Here is a 23,194-nt window from a genome sequence, read left to right as displayed (position 1 = left end):
AAGGAAGGAAGGAAGGAAGGAAGGAAGAGAGAGAGAGAGAGGGAGGAAGGAAGGAAGGAAGGAAGGAAGAGAGAGAGGAGGAAGGGAGGAAGGAAGGAAGGAAGGAGGGAAGGAGGGACGAAAGGAAAAAGAGAGGAAGAAAGGAAGGAAGGGAGGAAGGAAGGAAGTTAGGAAAGGAGAAAGAGAGGAGGAAGGAAGGAAGGAAGGAAGGGAGAAAGGAGGAAGGAAGGAAGGAGGAAGGAAGGAAGGAAAGGAGAAAGAGGAGGAAGGAAGGAGGGAAGGAAGGAAGGAAGGAGGGAAGGAAGGAAGGAAGGGAGGAAGGAAAGGAGGAAGGAAAGGAGAGAGGAGGAAGGGAGGGAGGAAGGAAGGAAGGAAGGAGGAAGGAGGGACGAAAGGAAAAGAGAGGAGGAAGGAAGGAAGGAAGGAAGGAAGGAGGGAAGGAAGGAAGGAAGGAAGGAGACCGAAATGGCCTACCAGTCCTTGGCCGACTCTCGCCAGGTAGGTATGGGGAGAAGAATGGGGGAGGCGGGTTTTGTCTCCAAGGGGGTCCCGGCCCTCCCCTCCTTTCTCCCTTCCTCCTTCCTTCCTTCCTCCCTCCCTCCCTCCCTGACCTATTTTCCTCCCTCCTTTATTTCTTGCTTTCCTCCCTCCCTCCTTTTCCTCTCCTTCCTGCCGCACTTCCCTCTTTCCTCCCACCCTCCTTCCTTCTGTCCTTCCTGGTTTTCTTTCTTCTTTCTCCATTCCTCTTTCCCTCCTTCCTTTGTTCCTCCCTCCTTCCTCTTTTCTTCCATCCCACCTGCCTCCCTCCCTCCCTCTCTCCTTCCTTTGTTCCTCCCTTCTTTCCTCCTTCCTTCCTCCTTCCCTCCCTCCTTCCTTTGTTCCGCCCTCCCTCTTTCCCTCCTTCCTCCTTCCCTCCCTCCCTGCTTTGTTCCTCCCTCCCTCCTCCTTTCCTCCCTCCCCTCCCCTCCCCTGGGGAAATACACCTCCCTTTCCTTCGCTGCCTCCTTCCCTCCTTCCCAAGCAGAGGATCTCTCCTAATTCCCATCCCCCCTTCCATTCTTTCAGGCCGACGTGGAGTGGGGAGGCTTGGCAGGTAAGCGACCCCCCCCGACCCCCCAGAAGACCAACCCTGGGGGTCCCCAAATCCAACCTCGGAGGGCTTGGCAACTGACTTGGACTTACGACGGTAGCCGTGTCCTGGGGGGGGGAGGGCAAGAAGGAGGCCAGATTCAATCACTTGGTCTGTCTGTCTGTCTGTCTGTCTCTCTCTCATCTATCATTTCTCTCTCTCTCTCTCTCTCTTTCTCTGTATCTATCTATCTATCATTTACCTACCTATCATCTATCATTTATCTCTCTCTCTCTCTTTCCCTATCTATCATTTCTCTCTCTCTCTCTCTCTCATCTATCACTCTCTCATCTATCATTTCTCTCTCTCTCTCTCTCTCTCTCTCTCTATCTGTTATGTCTCACCTATTTTCACAAGTGAGAATTCAGAGTTCCACAGTTCAAAACATTCAAACAAAACAGAAGCAGACTAAAAAAGGGTTAATTAACAGTACTATATTCTAGTCCTTGGCAGACTTCCCGGAATCTGTCTGGTAATTCAGAATGTCCATAAATTACAAAGGCCGCTCCACAGTATCCTTTCGACACATCAAACACTTTGCTTCCAAGCAAAGTTTGAGAATCATCACACCTCCTTAAATCACCTGGATGGGCGTGTCAGTCTCTCTAATCAATGTCTGGCTTGACATGTTTCAGTCTCCTCCTAGTTCTGGCGTCAAGCCACGATCTGTCAGTTTCCCCACTCGAAGCCTCTGACTCATTTTGTGGATCAGTTGCTGGCATGAATGACATCGAAGGTTCTGGGGAGGGTTGTCTCTGTGACAATCTCTCATCCTCCTGGCTCACATCTGTGTCCTCTAATAATTCAGACTCCACATTCACAGCAGGCTCCAGCCTTCCATCTTCAGAGTAGTCAGAGTCAAAACTCCCAGCAGGATCGATCCTTCCAGTCACAACATCTATCTATCTATCTATCTATCTATCTATCTATCTATCTATCTATCTATCTATCTATCTATCTATCTATCTATCTATCTACCTACCTACCTACCTACCTACCTACCTATCTATCTATCTATCTATCTATCTATCTATCTATCTATCTATCTATCTCCTTCTCTCTATCATTTATCTACCTACCTATCATCTATCATTTATATATCTATCTCTTTCTATCATTATCACTTCTATCTATCTATCTATCTATCTATCTATCTATCTATCTATCTATCTATCTATCTATATCTATCCAACCATCTGTGTGTGTGTATATATATACATATGGGTTGTGACTCCGGGATTTGAATCTGTTCCGTTGGCAGATGTGAGCTCGAGTGAAGAGAATCTGGCAGTGGAATTTGAGCCTGCATTGCTGAGTGATTTTGAGGATAACCAGGATGAGGAAGTGGACTTGGCTATGAGAGACGAACCTAATTTATTAGAGCTCTCAGAGTCTGCTGTCTCCTCCAATTCTCCCTCTCTGATTATGCAGCAGCCGGTGGCAGATAATCAGGAAAATGGGCAAGAGGTTTCAGGAGAGGAGGAGGGATTTGGGGGATCCTGGCTTGATGTGAGAAATAGATGGAGATTGAGACGTCAATCTCAATTGGGAAGGAGGCGTCGAGCCGATGATTAATTGATGAGACTAACACGCCCCTTAGGGGATAAAGGAAACAGGATGGCTTGAGAAATTTGCCAGAAGCAAAGTTTTTTGTTGGAGCGAAAGTCTTGTGAAGATTCTCTGAGGCATTGTGATTTATAGGCACTTCAGGTTTGCTAAACAAGATAACGGGTTTACTGCTAAGGACTGGGAAAAACTTCAGCAGTTATCTTGTTTGGGGTTTGCTTCTGTTTGCTTGTATTTTTGGAACTTCAGATTGCTCACCTGTGGATACAAGTGGGGCATAACACATATGTATATCTTTTTGTCTATCTATCTATCTATCTATCTATCTATCTATCTATCTATCTATCTATCTATCTATCTATCATTTACCTACCTATCATCTGTCATTTATCTCTCTCTCTCTCTTTCCCTATCATCTATCATTTCTATCTATCTATCTATCTATCTATCTATCTATCTATCTATCTATCTATCAACGTATCTATCTATCTCTCCATCTCTCTATCATTTATCTACCTACGTATCATCTATCATTTCTCTCTCTCTCTATCTCCATCTCTCTCTCATTTATCTACCTACGTATCACCTGTCATTTCTCTCTCTCTCTCTCTCTCTCTCTCCATCTCTCTATCATTTATCTACCTATCTATCCATCCATAATTACCTATTTATTTATTTTATTTATTTATTTATTTGATTTGCCAATTGTTTACAAGATAATAAGTATAAGAGTATACATAGTTGTGAATACATGAAATGGGTACATATAAGAAAAATAAAAGAATAAGAGAAACAATAGGACAGGGACGGTAGGCACGTTGGTGCGCTTATGCACGCCCCTACAGACCTCTTAGGAAAGGGGTGAGGTCAATAGTAGACAGTCTAAGGTTAAAGTTTTGGGGTTTGGGAAGAAATTACAGAGTCAGGTAGAGTATTCCAGACATTGACCACTCTATTGCTGAAGTCGTATTTCCTGCAATCAGGTTTGGTGCGGTTTACTTTGAGTTTGTATCTATTGTGTGCTCTTGTGTTGTTATGGTTGAAGCTGAAGTATTCACTGACAGGTAGGACATTGCAATGTCCGATCATCCATCTCTCTATCTGTCCATCCATCCATCTATAGTTATGTATCCTATTCTCCATCTGTGTCTATGCCCCACCTATCCACCTATCTCTATTTCTATTATCTCCCTCTCTGGCTATCTATCCATGTCTCTCTCTCTCTCTCTCTCTCTCTCTCTCTCTCTCTCTCTCTCTCTCTCTCTCTCTCTCTATCTTCTATCTATCTATCTATCTATCTATCTATCTATCTATCTATCTATCTATCTATCTATCTATCTATCTATCTATCTATCTACCTATCTATCTATCTCTATCTATCTATCTATCTATCTATCTATCTATCTATCACGTATCTATCTATCTATCTAACCATCCATCCATCCATCCATTCCATCTATCATCTATCTATCTATCTATCTATCTATCTATCTTCTATCTATCTACTATCTATCTATTTATATCTAATCTATCTCTATCTAAATCTCTATCTCTACCATATATATATCATGTATGTGTGTGTGTGTGTGAGTGTGTGTTTTCTTAAGTTTTCAGGTATCCTGTCATCCTTCTCTGTCTGTCCATCCATCCATCCATAGTTATGTATCCTATCCTCCATCTCTCTATCTGTCCATCCATCCATCTATAGTTATGTATCCTATTCTCCATCTGTGTCTATGCCCACCCATCCACCTACTCTATTTCTTATCTCCTCTCTGGCTCTCTCTCTCTCTCTCTCTCTCTCCCCTCGTTCCCTCCATCCCCCCCACTTTCTCTGTCAACAACTGACTCCATGCCCTGAATTCCATTGAGCGGCGTAACTACACTCCGCCCCTAACGCCGTCTCCCTGTCTCTTCCAACTCCCAGGAGACGATGCCGAACTCCGGCTCATCCTGGTCGGAAAGTCGGGTGGTGGGAAAAGCGCCACGGGCAACACCATCCTCGGACGGAAGGAGTTTGAGTCTGTCGTGTCAGCCAAGACCACCACCCTGAGGTGCCAGAGGGGGCAGGGAAGCTGGCAGGGCAGGACGGTCTACGTGGTCGACACCCCCGCCATGTTCGACACTGACGACTACACGGAGATTGTGCGACGGGAGATCCTGGCTTGCGTCAACTTCTCCCAGCCCGGCCCCCATGCCCTGATCTTGGTCACCCAGGTGGGACGCTTTACTGCCGAAGACGCCGTCGCCGCGAAGTGCGTCCGGGATATCTTTGGGCCCGAATCCGCCTGGCATACCGTCGTCCTCTTCACCTGCGTGGAGGATCTGGGAGGGACCCCCCTGCAGGAGTATGTCCACAACACCGACAACCGGAACCTGCAGGAAGTGATCTGGCGGTGCGGGCACCGCTACTGCGGTTTCAACAACAGGGCGGTGGGCCCTGAGCGGGCAAGGCAGGTCTCCGAGCTGATGGCGATAGTGAAGAGAACCGTCGTCGAGAATGGGGGGTGGTACGTCAACTGGCTGTATTTGGATCCCAACCTGAGGGACGCCATCGTCCAAGTTTTTGTGGCGGAGAACCGCAATGCTCGCAAAATGGCCGAAAAAGCTGGGTGGTCGAGAGAAAAGATTGTCGTTGCGGCAATCATCGCTCTCTGTTTCGTTGTCACCGTATATATTATAGTCCAACTATCTTAAATGCTGCTTGCGATGACCCAGAAGGGGCGTGGCACCAAGGCAACCCCAGTCAGAGAAGGAAGAAGAATCCCTTTATTATCTCCAACTTAACCTTCAGGCTGGAGGAAATAAAAAAAAAAAAGCTCTCCCAGGAACAGCTTTTGACTCAGTCCAAAAGAAGGTCAACACAAACGGTAACTTAAAATCGAAACACACCAAACGGAAGGACTTAAGCCTGAGGATGGCGAGTGGGACCTCGCCGAAACATCACCAAGATACTCTTAATCTTACACGGGAAAAGACCTGAACATACCTAGAGCTACATATAGATAGATAGATAGATAGATAGATAGATAGATAGATAGATAGATAGATAGATAGATAGATAGATAGATAGATATAGAGAGATAGAGATATAGATATACACACACACACACACATATATATATATATATATAAATATACATATATATATATACATATACACACACACACACACACACACACACACACACACCAAACCATTCCATTTCAATCGTGCGTCGACTTGGGGACATATTTCAATTGTTTGAACATTAAAAATGAAATCCTTCTGATCAAATCTAATACTAATCCAATATGTCGATATATATTCCCATAGACCTAATCATATCGCACATTATAACTTTGCTTAAATTCCTCTCATTGCTCTCTCTAAATACGTCAAATCTTTTTGTAGGTTGTTCTATTCTCTATCCATTGAGGAGAACGTATTCCATACACCGTGTAAATATATATTCCGGTTCTTCTTCTTTTCTTTAGTTTCTAGTGTCAAACTCTTCATTTCTGCACCTTTCAATGTTTCTTCCATTGTTTTTCCCTCTATCGGTATTTTATCTCTCTTTTCAATTGTGGGCAAATACACATGTATCATTCAGTAAATCTTTACTAAATTGATTAGTGAGATGTAAAGGCAGAGATCTCTGTAATGGTAGCTTAATCCTCTGGCGATGTCAGCAGAAGCTGACGAAAGGTTAGTACGTACAATAAATGTAATTTTACGTTCCGGAGATTGCAGGATGTCTGTTTCTTCTTTTACATACATACATACATACATACATACATACAGACAGACAGACAGACACACACATGTATAGTAGATTTTTAGAAAATAATAAATATATAAAGATGTATTTCTTTTTTATTATATGTACAAAATGTTTTTAGGATAGATTTGGGAGGATAATATGAATTGTTATAAAATAAACTAAGTAAATTATGGTTATCTCGTAAAATATGAATGAATAAAACTATAGTGAAATGATTGATTAATAATGATATTAGGGTATCTAATTTTTGATTGATAATATGAGTTTTGATGGAATGTAAGTGTAATTGAAGACTACGAAATAGATGCACAAAATGATTTGTAAACCAAATGGCACACTGTTTGTATACATATGGAAGAAAGTTTGATGTTTTTATGTTTTGTTTGTTTATGTTTGTTTTTAAAACCAATAAAATTTACAAAAAAAAGACACACACGTGTATGTATGTGTATACACACACACACACACAAACACAAACGTACATCAATTACATTTACATTTTGCATTGTCTTTGACTCCTGTTATCTAACCAAAGAGACCATTTCTCCCAGACCGTCTAATATTATTCTTTTTCTTCCTTCTCCTGCAATTCCGTTGTAAGTTTATTAATTTCTGCATGATCCATCGTTTTTATTATTAATTTCTGCATGATCCATCATTTTTATTATTAATTTCTGCATGATCCATTTTTTATTATTATTTCTGCATGATCCATCTTTTGTTTTTATTAATTTCTGCATGATCCATAATTTTTATATTAATTTCTGCATGATCCATCATTTTTTTTATTAACATATCATCTGTGGGACTCCTCTCTGATGTCCAGTTTTGAGCCTGACTTATTCTAGCAGCTGTCAACATGTGTATTATTATATAATTCAATGTCTTTCTTGTCATCACCTCTAATTATCCCTAATAGGAAACATTTCAGGTTTAAGTTTTATTTTTTTTCCCCCTCCCCAGTTATTTCTTGCAGCTAAATCCTTATTTTTGTTCCCAACGTTTCATTGCTTTCAAGCACAACCACCACATATGAAAGAAAGTGCCTGGTGTCTGGTTGATTGATAGATAGATTGATGGATTTAAATTTAAAAAAAAAACTTTATTGAAATTCCAAATCTTAAAAAGTTTACAAAAATTCAAAAGATTAAAAAAAAGAAAAATCACAACAATTTCTATAATATTCTATAATTTCTATCATAAGAAGACGTGTCGATATCTTTCAGCATCATTTTCTGGACAGTGCAATAAAATACAATACATACAATTCATCCTTGATGAATTAATAACTCATTAATCATTGTGAATAATAAATAATAATGAGTAATTAATACGATTCATAGTATTGGTAAGACTAATTCACAGGGATAACAAGTGATTCGGGTCTATAGGCCATTAGTTCAAAAGAGGGGGGGAAAAATTCACATTAACACTATTATCTCTGGACATCAAGAAATGGCCGGGAAATGGAGATCTAGGGAAATATATTTAATTTATAACATATATGTAATATATGATATCCTGAAAAATACATAATTTATCTCCACTTATAGCTATGGAATAGAGAGCACAGTACATAGACTATAATTATGTAGATTTATCTCTGATTTATGTGTGTGTGTGTGTGTATGTGTGTGATTTAAACCAGTGGTCCCCAACCTTTTTTGTGCCAGGGACCAGTTTCACGCAGAAACACTTTTTCAAGGACCGGGGGGAGTCTGAGTTTGGTGGTTTGCTTGCAGACGTTTCATTATCTGACTAGGTAACATCTGATGTTGTTACCTAGTCGGGTAATAAAACGTCTGCCAGCAAACCACCAAGTTCAGGGAACACCAATGCCTCCTCATTGCAACCCTGAGCGACAGATAGTCCCTGCAGGACGGCTGAGAAGCCTCGCCTCTCGGCCTTGCCTTCATCAGCCCCATCCCTCAGGTGTCTCCCTCCCTCCCTCAGCCTCATCCCTCAGGTGTCTGCCTCATTCATCTCTCAGTCGCACTCTCACTCCTCCACCAGCCCAGGAAGAAACTGCTTCAAAGAAGCCTGCAGGGTGGCTTTTCCTGTCGGCGCAGCTCTTCCAAAGCGCCCGTTCACCCCCACCCCGCCGCCCACGGTTCAATCCAGTGCTCCGTTCTGCCTGCCTGCCTTCGTTTCTGGTGGTTTCAGAGCGCAGCTCCTCCGAAGTGCCCGTTCACCCCCGCCCCGCCCTTCCGCCCGCGGTTCAATCCAGTGCTCCATTCTGCCTGCCTGCCTGCCTTGGTTTCTGGTAGTTTCGGAGCAGCTTCGGCTGAGTAAAAGAGGCGAATAGTTATTATTCTCAGCCGAAGCTGTTCCGAAACTACCAGAAACCAAGGCAGGCAGGCAGGCAGAACCTGGATTGATTGGCGGCAGGGTGGGGGTGAACGGGCGCTTCGGGGAAGCTGCGCCGACGGGAAAAGCCACCCTGCCGGCTCCTTTGAAGCAGTTTCTTCCTGGGCTGGTGGAGGAGCGAGAGAGCGACTGAGAGAGGAACGAGGCGGGAGGAAACCGAAGCCGCTGAGCCGGAGAGCAGGACAGGCTTTGGTTGCTTCCTCCCTCCCCTTCTTTCATTTGTGTCCTTGATCCCTGATCCCAGCAGCATTCACCGAAGGCGAAGAAAGCCGCCATTTTTTAGTTTTTTTTCTTTGCGGCCTGGTACAGAGTGATCCACGGACCGGTACCGGTCTGCGGCCCGGTGGTTGGGGACCCCTGTTTTAGAAGACCCTTTAGAAACAGCACCAAAATTACTGGAAAAGATAGAGGCATATGGCAAGGTGGCTGGTTTGAAAATAAATAAAGATAAGACAAAGATCTTGACAAAGCATATGCTATTAAGACAAAAAGAAGAATTGGCAGACCTACTGAAAATTCAAGCCACGAATAAGATTAAGTATTTGGGGATACATTTGACAGCAAGATGTAGTACATTAAAAGAGAACAATTATATTAAACTCAAACAGCAGATAGCGTCAGACTTGACGAAATCTACAATTGTCATTGACAGGGAGAATTTCAACAATCAAGATGAATATATTACCCAGAATTTTATATTTGTTTCAAACAATACCAATTAGGCTTGGAAAGGACTACTTTGAAGATTTAAATAAAATTGTGTTGAAATATATATATATGGCAAGGTAAGAAAGCGAGAATAAAGTTAAAATTTTTGCAAGATGCTAGAGTAAGAGGAGGATTTGGTTTGCCTAATTGGGAGTTGTACTACCAAGCTACAAACTTGATGTGGGCTAAGGAATGGATAACATTAAGAAACACTAGATTGTTGACACTAGAAGGACACGATTTGTTGTTGCGTTGGCATGCTTTTCTATGGTATAAGGGAACTAAAACACAGGGATATTTTAGAAGACATCATATATGGGAGTCTTTATCGTTAAATTGGGAGAAGATTAAAAGACAATGTTATTTGAAAATTCCAGTCTGGTTATCGACTATTGAAGCATTTTCCTATCCTATAATATATAAGAAGGAACAAACAGTTAGATATGGGGAAATTTTGAATGAAAAGGGTGAACTCAAATCTATGCAAAAACTAGAGGAACAAGGTATAAAGATGAATTGGTTTTCATATGTGCAAATACATTCAAGGTATGATAAAGATTTTAAAACAGAAAGTTTTTAAGATAAATTGACTGACAGATAAGATCTTGACAGGTACTGATGAAAAGGTGATTAAAAAATTGTATGGATATCTATTAGAAACCAAACTAGAAGAAGAACAAGTTAAAGAAACTATGATTGCTTGGGGGAAGAATTTTGGATATGGGATCGATCTAGAGAAATGGCAAAAATTGTTGTTTCAAAATTATAAAATGACAATGTCAACAGCATTTAAAGAAAATCTGTATAAGATGTGTTACAGGTGGCATTTCCCCCCGACAAGAATAGCAAGAATGTTCAAGAATAAATCTGAAAAATGTTGGAAATGTCATCAGATACCTGGCTCATATTACCATATGTGGTGGACTTGTGCGGATGCTAGAAAATACTGGACTAAAATCCACATGTGGTTGGAAAAAATGACAAAAAAACATATAGATTTGAAACCAGAGATATTTTTATTGGGAATTTTACCTGATACATACAGTAAAGATTTGAAATATTTGATTGTAAATGTATTAACAGCGGCTAGGATTGTACTTGCTAAAAACTGGAAAAATGAGAAAATACCATCGCAGGAGGAAACCATTATGGAAGGAAAATCAAAATCAACGGTTTAGTGGCTGTTCAAAATTACAACGGCGCTGAAGAAAGTGACTTCGAACCATCCATCCTTGCGACCGTTGCAGCAGCCCCATGCTGACATGATCAAAATTTGGACACTCGGCCACTGACTCGTATTTATGGCAGGCTCAGGAGATTTCCCCGATTTTGCAACCCTCCAATGAGCAAAGTCAACGGGGACGCCCGATTCACTTCACAACAGTTTTGACCCTGACAGTGATTCGGCGAACAACAGTGACAGGAAAGGTCGTAAAACGGGGGTGGGAGGGGGACAAAGTGCCCGCTCACAAATGTCTTCCCCTAGCCACAGAAATTTGGGGGCTCCACCGTGAATCGTAGCTTGAGAACTAGCTGTGCATCGTTTTCGTGATCTGGAGACGAAACAAAGTCAGGACTCGAACACTTAACGGAAGAAGTATCGGAACGCGGTGACAAGTCCTCTTCTCAGGGAGGAAAACGCCACGACAACTACATTTTTCAGGCAGGACAACGCCCATCTGCCAACATAAAAGATGAACCAGAATGGAAGGAAGCAGAGCAAGAGTATGTCGATGATGCTTCGGGATGCCTTGCGGTTCTGCTCGATGAACCCCTGGACATGCTCGTCCCGTAAGTTGGGCTCCAGGTACAGCCGGTTGACATAGTATCGCCCATCATTCTGGAAAACGGTCCTCTGCACCATTGCCATCAGCTCCGACACCTGCCTCGCCCGCTCGGCTCCCGCGGCCTTGTTGTTGAACCCGTAGAAGCGGTTCCCGCACCGCCGAATCACGTTGCGCAGATTCCGGTTGTCGGAGTTTCGGACGTACTCCTGCAGGGAGTCCCCACCCAAATCCTCCACGCAGGTAAAGAGGATGATGGTGTGCCTGGTGGACTCAGGCCCAAAGATATCCCGGACACACTTCGCCGCGGCGGCATCTTCGGTGGTGAAGCGTCCCACCTGGGTGACCAAGATGAGGGCATGGGGGCCGGGCCAGGAGAGCTGAATGCAAGCAAGGATCTCCCGCCGCACCATCTCTGTATAGTCGTCATGGTCAAACATGCCGGGGTGTCGACCACGGAGATCATCGTGCCCTGCCAGCTGCCCTGCTCCCTTTGGCACCTCAGGGTGGTGGTCTTTGCCGCCAAGATGGACTCGAACGCCCTCCGGCCGAGGATGGTGTTGCCCGTCGCACTCTTCCCACCACCAGTTTTCCCCACCAGGATCAGCCGGAGTTCGGCACCGTCCCCTGGGAGTTTGGAAGACAAGGTGACAGAAATGCTGACGCCCACTGTAGCCCTGGAGTGCTATTGATCCTTCCTTCTCTTTCTCCTTCTTTCTTCCCTCCCCTTTTTCCTTCCTTCCCTCTCTTTCCCTCCCTCCCTTCCTTCCAGCCTTTCTTGCTTTCCTTCCATCTTACCTTCCTTCCTCCCATCCTGCCAGCCTCCCTCTCTTTTTCCTCCCTTCTCTTCCCTCCTTTCCTCCCTTCCTCCCCTTCTCCTTCTTCCTTTCTGCCTCCTCCTTTCTTTTTCCTTCCTTCTCTTTCTTTCCTTCTTTCATTCCTTCCTTCCTTATTTCCCTCCTTCCTTCCTTAATGCCTCGATCCCTCCCTTTCCTTTCCTTCCTTCCTTCCTTCCTTTCTTTTTCCTTCCTGCTTCCCTCCCTCCCTTCTCTCTTCCTTCCTTCCTCCCATCCTCCCTTCTTTCCTTCCTTCCTCTCATCCTGCCAGCCTCCCCTCTTTCCTCGCTTCTGGAGTTTTTACCTGTCTCGGCGTCCATCCCTCCTCCAAGGCCACTTCCGATCTCCCACTCCTTCCTTCGTTCCTTCCTCCCACCTTCTCCTTCCTTTCTGCCTCCTTCCTTTCTCTCTTTCTTTTTCCTTCCTTTTCTTTCCTCCTTTCTTTCTTCCTCCCTCTCGGCCTCCCTCCCTCCCTTTTCTTTCCTTCTTTCTTTCTTTTTTCCTTCTTTCCTCCCTTCTTTCCTTCCCTCCTCCCATCCTGCCAGCCTCCCTCTCTTTCCTCCCTTCTCTCTTCCTTCCTTCTTTCCTTCCTTCCTCCCATCCTGCCAGCCTCCCTCTTTCCTCCCTTCTCTCTCCCTTCCTTCCTCCCTTCTTTCCTCCCCTCCTCCTCTTTCCTTCCTTCCTCCCATTCTGCCAGCCTCCCCTTTCCTTCCTTCTTTCCTTCCTTCCTCCCATCCTGCCAGCCTCCCTCTTTCCTCCCTTCTTTCCTTCCTTCCTCCCATCCTGCCAGCCTCCCTCTTTCCTTCCTTCCTCCCATCCTGCCAGCCTCCCTCTTTCCTCCCTTCTTCCCATCCTGCCAGCCTCCCCCTTTCCTCCCTTCTCTCTTCCTTCCTTCTTCCCATACTGCCAGCCTCCCTCTCTTTCCTCCCTTCTCTCTTCCTTCCTTCCTCCCATCCTGCCAGCCTCCCTCTCTTTCCTCCCTTCTCTCTCCCTTCCTTCCTCCCTTCTTTCCTTCCTCCCTCCCTTCTTTCATTCCTCCCTCCCATCCTGCCAACCTCCCCTCTTTCCTCCCTTCTGTCTTCCTTCCTTCCTCTCTTCCTTCCTCCCTTCCTCCCATCCTGCCAGCCTCCCCCTCTTTCCTCCCTTCTCTTCCTTCCTTCCTCTCTTCCTTCCTTCCTCCCTTCTTTCCTCCTTCCTCTCATCCTGACAGCCTCCCTCTCTTTCCTCCCTTCTCTCTTCCTTCCTTCCTCACTTCTTTCCTTCCTCCCTCCCTCCCTCCCTCTCTTCTCTCTTCCTTCCTTCCTCCCCTCTTTCCTTCCTTCCTCCCTTCGGGAGCTTTTACCTCTCTCGGCGTCCATCCCTCCTCCAAGGCCACTTCCGATCTCCCCCTCCTCCAAATCCCTGCGGGAGAAAGCAGAACCCCCTCCCTCATTAGGAGTCCTATTTGAGTCAGGGGGCTCCCGAGGAGGGTCTCTCCATTCCAGGTGGACCCAGCTGCGCTCCGAGGAGCCCCCTCCCCTCGGTGGGGAGGGGGAGGGCTCCCCTTCCAACTGGGACCAGTCAGGGACACAGACCAGCCTCCCCCCACCGCTGCCCCCGGTGACCCCCACCCCAAAGGGAAGGGAAGGAAGGAGGGTGAGAGAGAGAGAAGGAAGGAAGGAAAAGGGAGGAAGGAAAGGAAGAAAAGGAGGGGAGAAAGAAAGAGAAGGAAGGGAGGGGAAAAGGGGAGGAAAGAAGGAGGGTGAGAGAGAGAGAAGGAAGGAAAGAAAAGGGGAGGAAGGAAGGAAGGAAGAAAAAGGGGAGGGGAGAAAGAAAGGAGAAGGGAGGGAGGGAGGGGAAAGGGAGGGAAAGAAAGAGGGGAGAGAGAGAAGGAAGGAAAAGGGGAGGAAGGAAGGAAGGAAAGTAGGAAAAAGGGGAGGGAAGGAAGGAAGGTTGAGGAAAAGGGGAGAGAAGAAGGAAGGAAGAAAAGGGAAGGGAAGGGGTGGGGAGAAAAGACAGAAAGGAAGGAAGGAAGAAAAGGAGGGAGGGAGGGGCAGGGCCAGAATCCTTGAAACACCCCAGACCAAATTCCCTCTGCCCTTCCCCGATCTCCGGAGCTCCCCCAAAAAGCCCCCTTGGCCGGCTCCCCAGGACCCTCCTTCCTCTTTGGGGAGGGGGAGAGGAAGATCCCCCTCCCCAAGATCCCTCCCTCCTCCGGGCGCCCCTCCCCTCCCCTTGCTCTGCCCAAAGCAGCCGGAAAGAGCCCTGGGGGGAGGAGGGAGGGGCTGGGCTTCTTCCCCTCCCTCTTTCGCCCCCAACCCTCCCCCCACCCCCAGACCCATTTCCGCCCGAGAGGAGTTTCCTACCGGATCCAGGAGAGAGAGAAGGAAAGAAAGAAGGAGAGAAAGAAAGAGAAAGAAAGAGAGAGAGAGAGAGAGAGAATTGGAGGAAGAATCGCAGCGGCAGCTCAGGCAGGGCGGGGAGAAGATTGACAGCTCAAGGAGGGCCCCGCCCACCCGGAGGAGGGCCCGCCCACTTCCTCTCGCTCTCTCCCCCCCGCCCCCGCGGCTGGGCGATGCGCGGAAAGCACGTGACTTCCCGGGAGCCGAAAGTGAAAGTGGAGGCGGAAAGGGAAGGAGGGGCGGGGCGGAGGAGCAACGGGGAGGGCGGGGAGGGGCTACCGGCGAGGGAATAGCCGGAGGTTGGTTCTTTCTTTTCTTTCTCTCCTTTTTCTTTCTTTCCCTCCTTCCTTTCCTTCCTTCCTTTTTACTCCCCCTTTTTCTTTCTTTCTTTTTCTTTCCTTCTTTTTTCCCCTACTTCATTTTTTCCTTCCTTCCTTTTACTCCCCCTTTTCTTTCCTCCTTTCTTTCCTCCTTTCTTTCTTTCCCTCCTTCCTTCTTTCTTTTTCTTTCTTTCTCCTTTTTTCTTCCTTTTTTCTTTCTTTCTAGTTTCTTCCTTCCTTCCTTCCTTTTTCTTTCTTTCTTTCTTTCTTTCTTTTTCCCCCTCCTTCCTTTCTTTCCTTCCTTCCTTTTACTCCCCTTTTCTTTCCTTCTTTCTTTCTTTCTTTCTTTCATTCATTCTTTCTTTTTTTCTTCCTTTTTCTTTTCTTTCTAGTTTCTTCCTCCCTCCTTTCTTTCTTTCCTTTTCTCTTTCTTTCTTTCTTTTCTTTCTTTCCCTCCTTCCTTCCTTTCCTTCCTTCCTTTTACTCCCTTTTCTTTCCTTCTTTCTTTCTTTCCTTCTTTCTTTCTTTTTCCTTCTTTCTCCTTTTTTTCTTCCTTTTTCTTTCTATCTAGTTTCTTTCCTTCCTTCCTCCCATCCTGCCAGCCTCCCTCTTTCCTCCCTTCTTTCCTTCCTTCCTCCCATCCTGCCAGCCTCCCTCTTTCCTCCCTTCTTCCCATCCTGCCAGCCTCCCCCCTTTCCTCCCTTCTCTCTTCCTTCCTTCCTCCCATCCTGCCAGCCTCCCCTCTTTCCTTCCTTCTTTCCTTCCTTCCTCCCATCCTCTATCATCTATCTATCTATCTATCTATCTATCTATCTATCTATCTATCTATCTATCTATCTATCTATCTACTTTCTTATCTCCTGCTCATTTCCCCCTGACTATTAGTAGATCAGATTCTTGTAGGGAGCTTAAGCTTGCAGTCCTCGACTTAACCACCATTCCTTCCTCGACTGCCCAAAGTTACGACAGCAAAAAGGACTTACGACCGTTTCTTCACACTCACGACCGTTGACGCATTCCCGTCATCACCTGATCGAAATTCAGGCGGCTTGCCACCGCTTCATATTTGCGACGGTGGCAGCCATCGTCCGTCGGTTGGTCTGTCCGTCCGTGTGTGTGTGTGTGTGTGTGTGTGACCCACACAAATTTCAATGGGGAAGGCTGATTTGCTTAATGACCGGGAGGAACTCCTTCAACAAACGTCTCATTTAACGACTGAAAAATTTTGGACTCCATTTGGGTTGTAAATCGGGATACCTGGACACTTCCCTTCCTGAGTTTCACTTAGAAACGGTGGTGAGAAAAATGGTAGCGTGGGGCAAAACTCTCTTCGATGTCTCACTTAACGACCGAAAATTTTGGACTCCCATTGCGGTCGTAAGTCAAGGTCTAGCTGGACTCTTCCCCTCCAGAGAAAGCCCCGAGCTTCACTTAACAACGAGAAAAATGGTCATGTGGGGGCAAAACTCTCTTCAATGTCTCACTTAACAACTGCAAAATTTTGGACTCCCATTGCGGTCGTAAGTCAAGGTCTAGCTGGACTCTTCCCCTCTGGGGTAGCCCCAAGCTTCACTTAACAACGGTGGGGAGAAAAAATTATAACGTGGGGCAAAATTCTCTTCAATGTCTCACTTAACGACCGAAACGTTGGGCCAGTCGGAAAGCCGAGGACTTCTGGGAGCCCGAATCGCCTGAGTTCCCCAGTCTGAGGCCATCATAGCCCATCCTCCCCACCCCACCCAGGACCCCAGCTGTTACCCAACCCCGCTGCAGCCCCCCGCCCTTGCCAAAAATTACCTTGGATATTTTCAGACATTTCCGGAACAAATTCACAGCGCCAATCTAGAAGTTTCTGTGGGAAAAGCAAAACTCTGGAATCAGCCCGGAAGTTTCTCTCCCCAAACAGCCAGGGAGAAAAAAGGGGGAGGAAAGAAGGGAGGAAGGAGGGAGGAGAGGAAGAGGGGAAGGAAAATAGGAAGGGAGGAAAGAAGGAGGGATGGAAATAAGGGAGGAAGGAGGAGGAGGAAGAGGAAGGAAGGGAGGGAGGAGATAGGAAGGGAGGAAACAAGGAGGATGGAAAGAAGGGAGGGAGGAGGGAGGGAGGAAGAGGGGAAGGAAAATAGGATGGGAGGAAAGAAGGAGGAAGGAAGGAAGGAAGGAAGAGAAGAAGAGGAAGGAAGGAAGGAAGGTAGATAAAAGAATGAATGAAAGGGAAGAAGGTATAACAAAGACAGATAGAGAAAGAAAGAAGAAAGAAAGAAAGGAAGGAAGGAAGGAAAGAAAGAAAGGGAAGAAAGAAAGAAGAAGAAACGGTAAAAGAAAGATACAAGATGGAAAGAAAGAAAGAGAAAGGAAGGTAGAGAAGAGAAAAGGAAGGAAAGAAACAGTAAGGTAAAAACGAAAGAAAGAAGAAAGAAGAAAGAAAGAAAGAAAAGAAAGAAGAAGAAAGAAAAAAAAGGAAGGAAAGGAAAGAGTAGAAAAAGAAGGTAAAGAAAGGAAGGAAAGAAAGAAAGAAAGAAAGAAAGAAAGAAAGAAAGAAAAAGAAAGAAAGAAAGAAAGAAAGAGAAAGGAGGTAGAAGAAGGAAAAAGAAGGTAGAAGATAGAAGAAAATAGAAGGTAGAAGAAAGATAGAATGAAAGAATGAAAGAAAGAAAGAAAGAGAAAGGAAGGTAGAAAGGAAGGAAAAGAAGGAAGGTAGAAGATAGATAGATAAATAGATAGATAGATGGAAAGAAAGATAGAATGAAAGAATGAAAGAAAGAAAGAAAGAAAGAAAGAAAGAAAGAAGAAAGAAAGAAAGAAAGAAAGAAAGAAAGAAGAAGAAGAAAAGAAAGGAAGGTAGAAGATAGATAGATAGGTAGGTAGATGTAAAGATAGAAAGAAAGGAAGGAAGGAAGGAAGGAAGGTAGAACAAAGATGAAAAGAAAGAAAGGAAGGAAGGTAGAAGAAAGACAGAAAGATAGATATAGATATAGATAGATATATGGAAAGAAAAAGGAAGAATGAAAGAAAGATAGAAAAAGGAAGGTAGAAGATAGATAGATAGATAGATAGATAGATAGATAGATAGATAGTAAGAAAGAAAGAAAGAAAGAAAGAAAGAAGGAAAGGAAGGTAGAAGAAGGAAAGAAAGGAAGGTAGAAGATAGATAGATAGATAGATAGATAGATAGATAGATAGATAGATAGATAGATAGATAGATAAAGGTAGATAGATAGATGGAAAGAAAGAAAGAGAAAGAAAGAGAAAGGAAGGTAGAAGGAAAAAGGAAGGTAGAAGAAAGAAAGATAGATAGATAGATAGATAGATAGATAGATAGATAGATAGATAGATAGATAGATAGATGTAAAGATAGAAAGAAAGAAAGAAAGAAAAAAAGAAAGAAAGAAAGAAAGAAAAGAGAAAGGAAAGAAAGAAAGAAAGAAAGAAAGAAAGAAAGAAAGAAAGAAAGAAAGAAAGAAGGTAGAATAAATTTCCGCCCGATCGGCTCCTTTCCTCCCCAGCCACCCACCACCCCCTCCCCCCCGGCCTCTCCTCCATCTCTCCCCTCCCTCCCCAGGCCGGCTGAGACCCCCGCCCCCTCCCATCCCCACAACCCCCGGCTCGCCTTTAACCTGAGTCTCTCTCGGGCCAAAAGACGAAGCGAAAAGGCTTCAGGGGCTGCGTTGGCGGAAAGTCCCGACGGGAAACGGCCCCGCCTGCCCGCCCCTCCTTCTTCCCTTCCCTCTCTCCCCTTCCCACCAGTCGGAGGCGGGGCGGGGGAGTTCTCCGAAGAGGGGAGGGGAAAATGTGAGAAGGTCGGACTAGATGTGTTGTGAATCAATAAAAGTTATTGGCATAAATGCAAATCAGGGTTTGGAAACCTGCACACCTGATTGGTCCTTATACAACAACTAGGGATTGGTCCATAACTAGTCCCTGATTGGCCACTATTTTGACACTTCTCATTGGTTATAAGTTTGAACTTGTTGCACATGTCATTGGTTAATAAGGTAGCAGCTAACCCTATAAAAGGGTTGCTGTTGCCCATAGCCTTGCTCTGTTCTGTTCTATTTACTGTTAATAAAGAGTTGAAGTCACTTGTCAGATGTCTGGTCTCCATTACTCTCCAAACTTAACAAGATGACCTTCGAGATCCCTACCCACTCTTTTATTCCGTCAGGGTCCCCTCCTCGAGCAGAGGGTCAGACTATTTGACCTCCGAGATCCCTTTCCAATAATTATTGTGTCAGGGTCAACTGCTCGGGCAGGGGGTCAGACTAGATGACCTCCCGGTCCCTTCCAACTCTCTAATTCTCTGTAAGGGTCTCCCGCTGTTGAGGACGGGGTTAGACTAGAAGACCTTCCTGGATCCCATCCAGCTTTCTAACTGTGTAACGGTCTCTTGTTTGAAGAGGGGTCGCACTAGATGATCTCAAAAGATCCCTTCCAACTATTTTTCTGTCAGGGTCTCCTGCTCGGGCAGAGGGTCAGACTATTTGACCTCCGAGGTCCCTTCCAAGTATTATTCTGTCAGGGTCTCCTGCTCGGGCAGGGGTCAGACTAGATGACCTCCGAGGCTCCCTTCCAACTCTTGTTATTCTGAAAGGATCTCTGGCTTGGGCGGGGGGTCGGACTAGATGACCTCTGAGGTGCCTTCCAAGTATTATTCTGTCAGGGTCTCCTGCTCGGGCAGGGGTCAGGCTATTTGACCCCTGAGATCCCTTCCAATTATTATTCTGTCAGAGAGGGGGGGTCAGACTAGATGACCTCGGGGCGGTGGGGGCGGAGGGTGAGGGTCGCGCCTCGCAGGAAAAGAAGAGGAAAGAAAAGGGGGGAATGATAGAGAGCTTTCCATCCAGTCACGTGATTTCCCCGCCAAGCAGCCTCCACGAAACGGTTTCGCTTTTGCCGTCCCGTCCCCCACCGGCCCGCGCCGCTTCCAGTTCGCGCAGCCGCAGAGAGGCCAGGCTGGAAGTGTGGCTGGCGGAGCTTTCGCCGTCCACCCCCCCGCCCGCCCGCGCCGCTTCCAGTTCGCGCAGCAGGCTGGGGAAGACGGTGTTTAGCACGGGGGTTGGGGGTTGGACTAGATGACCGATGAGGTCCCCTTGCGACTCCTTGTCCTTTCTCTTCTTTTTCTGATCTTGGCCTCCTTGGCTCACTTTCCTCCGAAAGGAAACCCAGAGCAGGGAGCCGGATGACAGAAGGGAAGAGTTGGAAGGGGGGCCTCGGAGGTCGTCTAGTCCAACCCCCTGCTCCAGCTGGAGACCCTGACGGCATCGCCCTGTTGGAAGAGACAGAGTTGGAAGGGGGCCTCGGGGGTCCTCTAGTCCGACAATCCCCCCCCATGGCCGCCCAAGCCTCTTGGGTCGGGATTCTGACCCACCTCGTGTTTGGGGAGGGGTCTCCTCGGAAGTGGGAGGGAGAGAGGGGGAGGGAGAGAAAAAGAAAGGGGGAGGGAGAAAAAGAGTGAGGCAGAGAAAGGGGGAGAAAGAGTGTGAGGGAGAGAAAGAGTGAGGCAGAGAAAGGGGGGAGAGGGAGAGAAAGGGAGAAAGGGGGAGAGAAAGAGTGTAAGGGAGAGAAAGAGAAAGTGTGAGGGAGAGAAAGAGAAAGAGTGTGAGGAGAGAAAGAAAGGGGAAGAGAGAGAACGAGAGAAGGAAAGAGTGTGAGGGAGAGAAAGAGTGAGGGAGAGAGGGGAGAGAGAGGGAGCGAAAGGGGGAGAGAAAGAGTGTAAGGGAGAGAAAGAGAGAGAGAAAGAGTGCGAGGGAGAGAAAGAGAGAGAGTGTGTGAGGGAGAGAAAGAGAAAGAGTGTGAGGGAGAGAAAGAGAAAGAGTGTGAGGGAGAGAAAGAAAGGGAAGAGAGAGAACGAGAGAAGGAAAGAGTGTGAGGGAGAGAAAGAGTGAGGGAGAGAGGGGGGAGAGAGGGAGAGAAAGAGAGAGAGAAAGAGTGCGAGGGAGAGAAAAGAGAGAGAAAGAGTGTGAGGGAGAGAAAGAGAAGAGTGTGAGGGAGAGAAAGAGAAAGAGTGTGAGGGAGAGAAAGAAAGGGGAAGAGAGAGAACGAGAGAAGGAAAGAGTGTGAGGGAGAGAAAGAGTGAGGGAGAGAGGGGAGAGAGAGGGAGAGAAAGGGGGAGAGAAAGAGTGTAAGGGAGAGAAAGAGAGAGCGAGTGTGTGAGGGAGAGAAAGAGTGAGGGAGAGAAAGGGGGAGAGAGGGAGAGAAAGGGGGAGAGAAAGTGTAAGGGAGAGAGAGAAAGTGTGAGGGAGAGAAAGAGAGAGAAAGAGTGTGAGGGAGAGAAAGAAAGGGGAGAGAGAGAACGAGAGAGAGAAAGTGTGAGGGAGAGAAAGAGTGAGGGAGAGAGGTGGAGAGAGAGGGAGAGAAAGGGGGAGAGAAAGAGTGTAAGGGAGAGAAAGAGAGAGAGAGAAAGAGTGCGAGGGAGAGAAAGAGAGAGAGAGAAAGAGTGAGGGAGAGAAAGGGGCGAGAGGGAGAGAAAGGGGGCGAGAGGGAGAGAAAGGGGCGAGAGGGAGAGAAAGGGGGAGAGAAAGTGTAAGGGAGAGAAAGAGAGAGAAAAAAGTGTGAGGGAGAGAAAGTGAGGGAGAGAGGGGAGAGAGGGAGAGAAAGGGGAGAGAAAGAGTGTAAGGGAGAGAAAGAGAGAGAGAAAGAGTGTGAGGGAAAGAAAGGGTGAGGGAGAGAAGGGGAGAGAAAGAGTGTAAGGGAGAGAAAGAGTGAGGGAGAGAAAGGGGGAGAGGAGAGAAAGGGAGAAAGGGGAGAGAAAGAGTGCGAGGGAGAGAAAGAGAGAGAGAGTGTGAAGGAGAGAAAGAGAAAGTGTGAGGGAGAGAAAGAGAAAGAGTGTGAGGGAGAGAAAGAAAGGGGAAGAGAGAGAACGAGAGAAGGAAAGAGTGTGAGGGAGAGAAAGAGTGAGGGAGAGAGGGGAGAAAGAGGGAGAGAAAGGGGGAGAGAAAGAGTGTAAGCGAGAGAGAGAGAGAGAGAGAGAGAGTGTGTGAGGGAGAGAAAGAGTGAGGGAGAGAAAGGGGAGAGAGGGAGAGAAAGGGGAGAGAAAGTGTAAGGGAGAGAAAGAGAAAGTGTGAGGGAGAGAAAGAGAGAGAAAGAGTGTGAGGGAGAGAAAGAAAGGGGGAGAGAGAGAACGAGAGAGAGAAAAGTGTGAGGGAGAGAAAGAGTGAGGGAGAGAGGTGGAGAGAGAGGGAGAGAAAGGGGAGAGAAAGAGTGTAAGGGAGAGAAAGAGAGAGAGAAAGAGTGCGAGGGAGAGAAAGAGAGAGAGAGATTGTGAGGGAGAGAAAGAGTGAGGGAGAGAAAGGGGGAGAGAAAGAGTGTAAGGGAAAGAAAGAGAGAGAGAAAGAGTGTGAGGGAAAGAAAGAGTGAGGGAGAGAAGGGGAGAGAAAGAGTGTAAAGGAGAGAAAGAGTGAGGGAGAGAAAGGGGAGAGGGAGAGAAAGGGAGAAAGGGGGAGAGAAAGAGTGTAAGGGAGAGAAAGAGAAAGTGTGTGAGTGAGAGAAAGAGTGAAAGAGACAAAGGGGGAGAAAGAAAGTGTGTGAGGGAGAGAAAGAGTGAGGGAGAGAAAGGGGGAGAGGGAGAGAAAGGGAGAAAGGGGAGAGAAAGAGTGTAAGGGAGAGAAAGAGAGAGAGAAAGAGTGCGAGGGAGAGAAAGAGAGAGAGAGAGTGTGAAGGAGAGAAAGAGAAAGTGTGAGGGAGAGAAAGAGAAAGAGTGTGAGGGAGAGAAAGAAAGGGGAAGAGAGAGAAAGAGAGAAGGAAAGAGTGTGAGGGAGAGAAAGAGTGAGGGAGAGAGGGGGAGAGAGAGGGAGAGAAAGGGGGAGAGAAAGAGTGTAAGGGAGAGAGAGAGAGAGAGAGTGTGTGAGGGAGAGAAAGGGGGAGAGAGGGAGAGAAAGGGGGAGAGAAAGTGTAAGGGAGAGAAAGAGAAAGTGTGAGGGAGAGAAAGAGAGAGAAAGAGTGTGAGGGAGAGAAAGAAAGGGGGAGAGAGAACGAGACAGAGAAAGTGTGAGGGAGAGAAAGAGTGAGGGAGAGAGGTGGAGAGAGAGGGAGAGAAAGGGGGAGAGAAAGAGTGTAAGGGAGAGAAAGAGAGAGAAAGAGTGAGGGAGGAGAGAGAGAGAGAGAGAGAGTGTGAGGGAGAGAAAGAGTGAGGGAGAGAAAGGGGGAGAGAGGGAGAAAAAGGGGAGAGAAAGAGTGTAAGGGAAAGAAAGAGAGAGAGTGTGAGGGAAAGAAAGAGTGAGGGAGAGAAGGGGAGAGAAAGAGTGTAAAGGAGAGAAAGAGTGAGGGAGAGAAAGGGGAGAGGGGGAGAAAGGGAGAAAGGGGAGAGAAAGAGTGTAAGGGAGAGAAAGAGAAAGTGTGTGAGT

The 23,194-nt window shown here is 46.5% G+C and overlaps 1 protein-coding gene, 1 long non-coding RNA gene and 1 pseudogene across 3 annotated transcripts in view; 1 reads left to right on the top strand and 2 right to left on the bottom strand.

Annotated features, from left to right (window-relative positions):
- The first annotated feature begins 239 nt into the window (after positions 1 to 239).
- Positions 240 to 6,422, top strand: LOC113430935 (GTPase IMAP family member 2-like). The gene is made up of 3 exons (XM_087947937.1): positions 240 to 498; positions 1,066 to 1,093; positions 4,623 to 6,422. The coding sequence occupies exons 1-3, from the start codon at positions 466 to 468 to the stop codon at positions 5,390 to 5,392; spliced, it is 831 nt and encodes a 276-aa protein (XP_087804063.1). The 5' UTR covers positions 240 to 465; the 3' UTR covers positions 5,393 to 6,422.
- LOC148128733 (uncharacterized) overlaps positions 3,174 to 23,194 on the bottom strand; it is a 46,739-nt gene continuing 26,718 nt past the window's right edge. The window contains exon 2 of the long non-coding RNA XR_015746072.1: positions 3,174 to 3,359. This is a non-coding gene — a long non-coding RNA (uncharacterized LOC148128733). The remainder of the gene's footprint in view (positions 3,360 to 23,194) is intronic.
- LOC148128736 (GTPase IMAP family member 2-like) lies at positions 10,532 to 14,609 on the bottom strand (annotated as a pseudogene). Its single transcript, XR_015746069.1, has 3 exons — positions 14,500 to 14,609; positions 13,497 to 13,555; positions 10,532 to 11,945 (listed from the first exon to the last, which is right to left on the bottom strand). The product of XR_015746069.1 is annotated as a GTPase IMAP family member 2-like (transcript).

This window comes from Notechis scutatus, chromosome Z (assembly GCF_049901735.1).
Source record: "Notechis scutatus isolate UNSWTSFEM ecotype Mainland chromosome Z, rNotScu1.2, whole genome shotgun sequence".
Taxonomy (NCBI): Eukaryota; Metazoa; Chordata; class Lepidosauria; order Squamata; family Elapidae; genus Notechis; species Notechis scutatus.
The sequence above is the reverse complement of the archived record's forward strand: the minus strand, read 5'-3'. Positions and strand labels throughout refer to the sequence as shown.

Bases quoted from the DNA above. Each gene is read 5' to 3' on its own strand.
- LOC113430935 (XM_087947937.1), top strand. From the start codon at position 466: ATGGCCTACCAGTCCTTGGCCGACTCTCGCCAG. The intron at 499-1,065 runs GTAGGTATGGGG...CCATTCTTTCAG, and splicing joins CCTTGGCCGACTCTCGCCAG to GCCGACGTGGAGTGGGGAGG. The intron at 1,094-4,622 runs GTAAGCGACCCC...TCCAACTCCCAG, and splicing joins GGAGTGGGGAGGCTTGGCAG to GAGACGATGCCGAACTCCGG.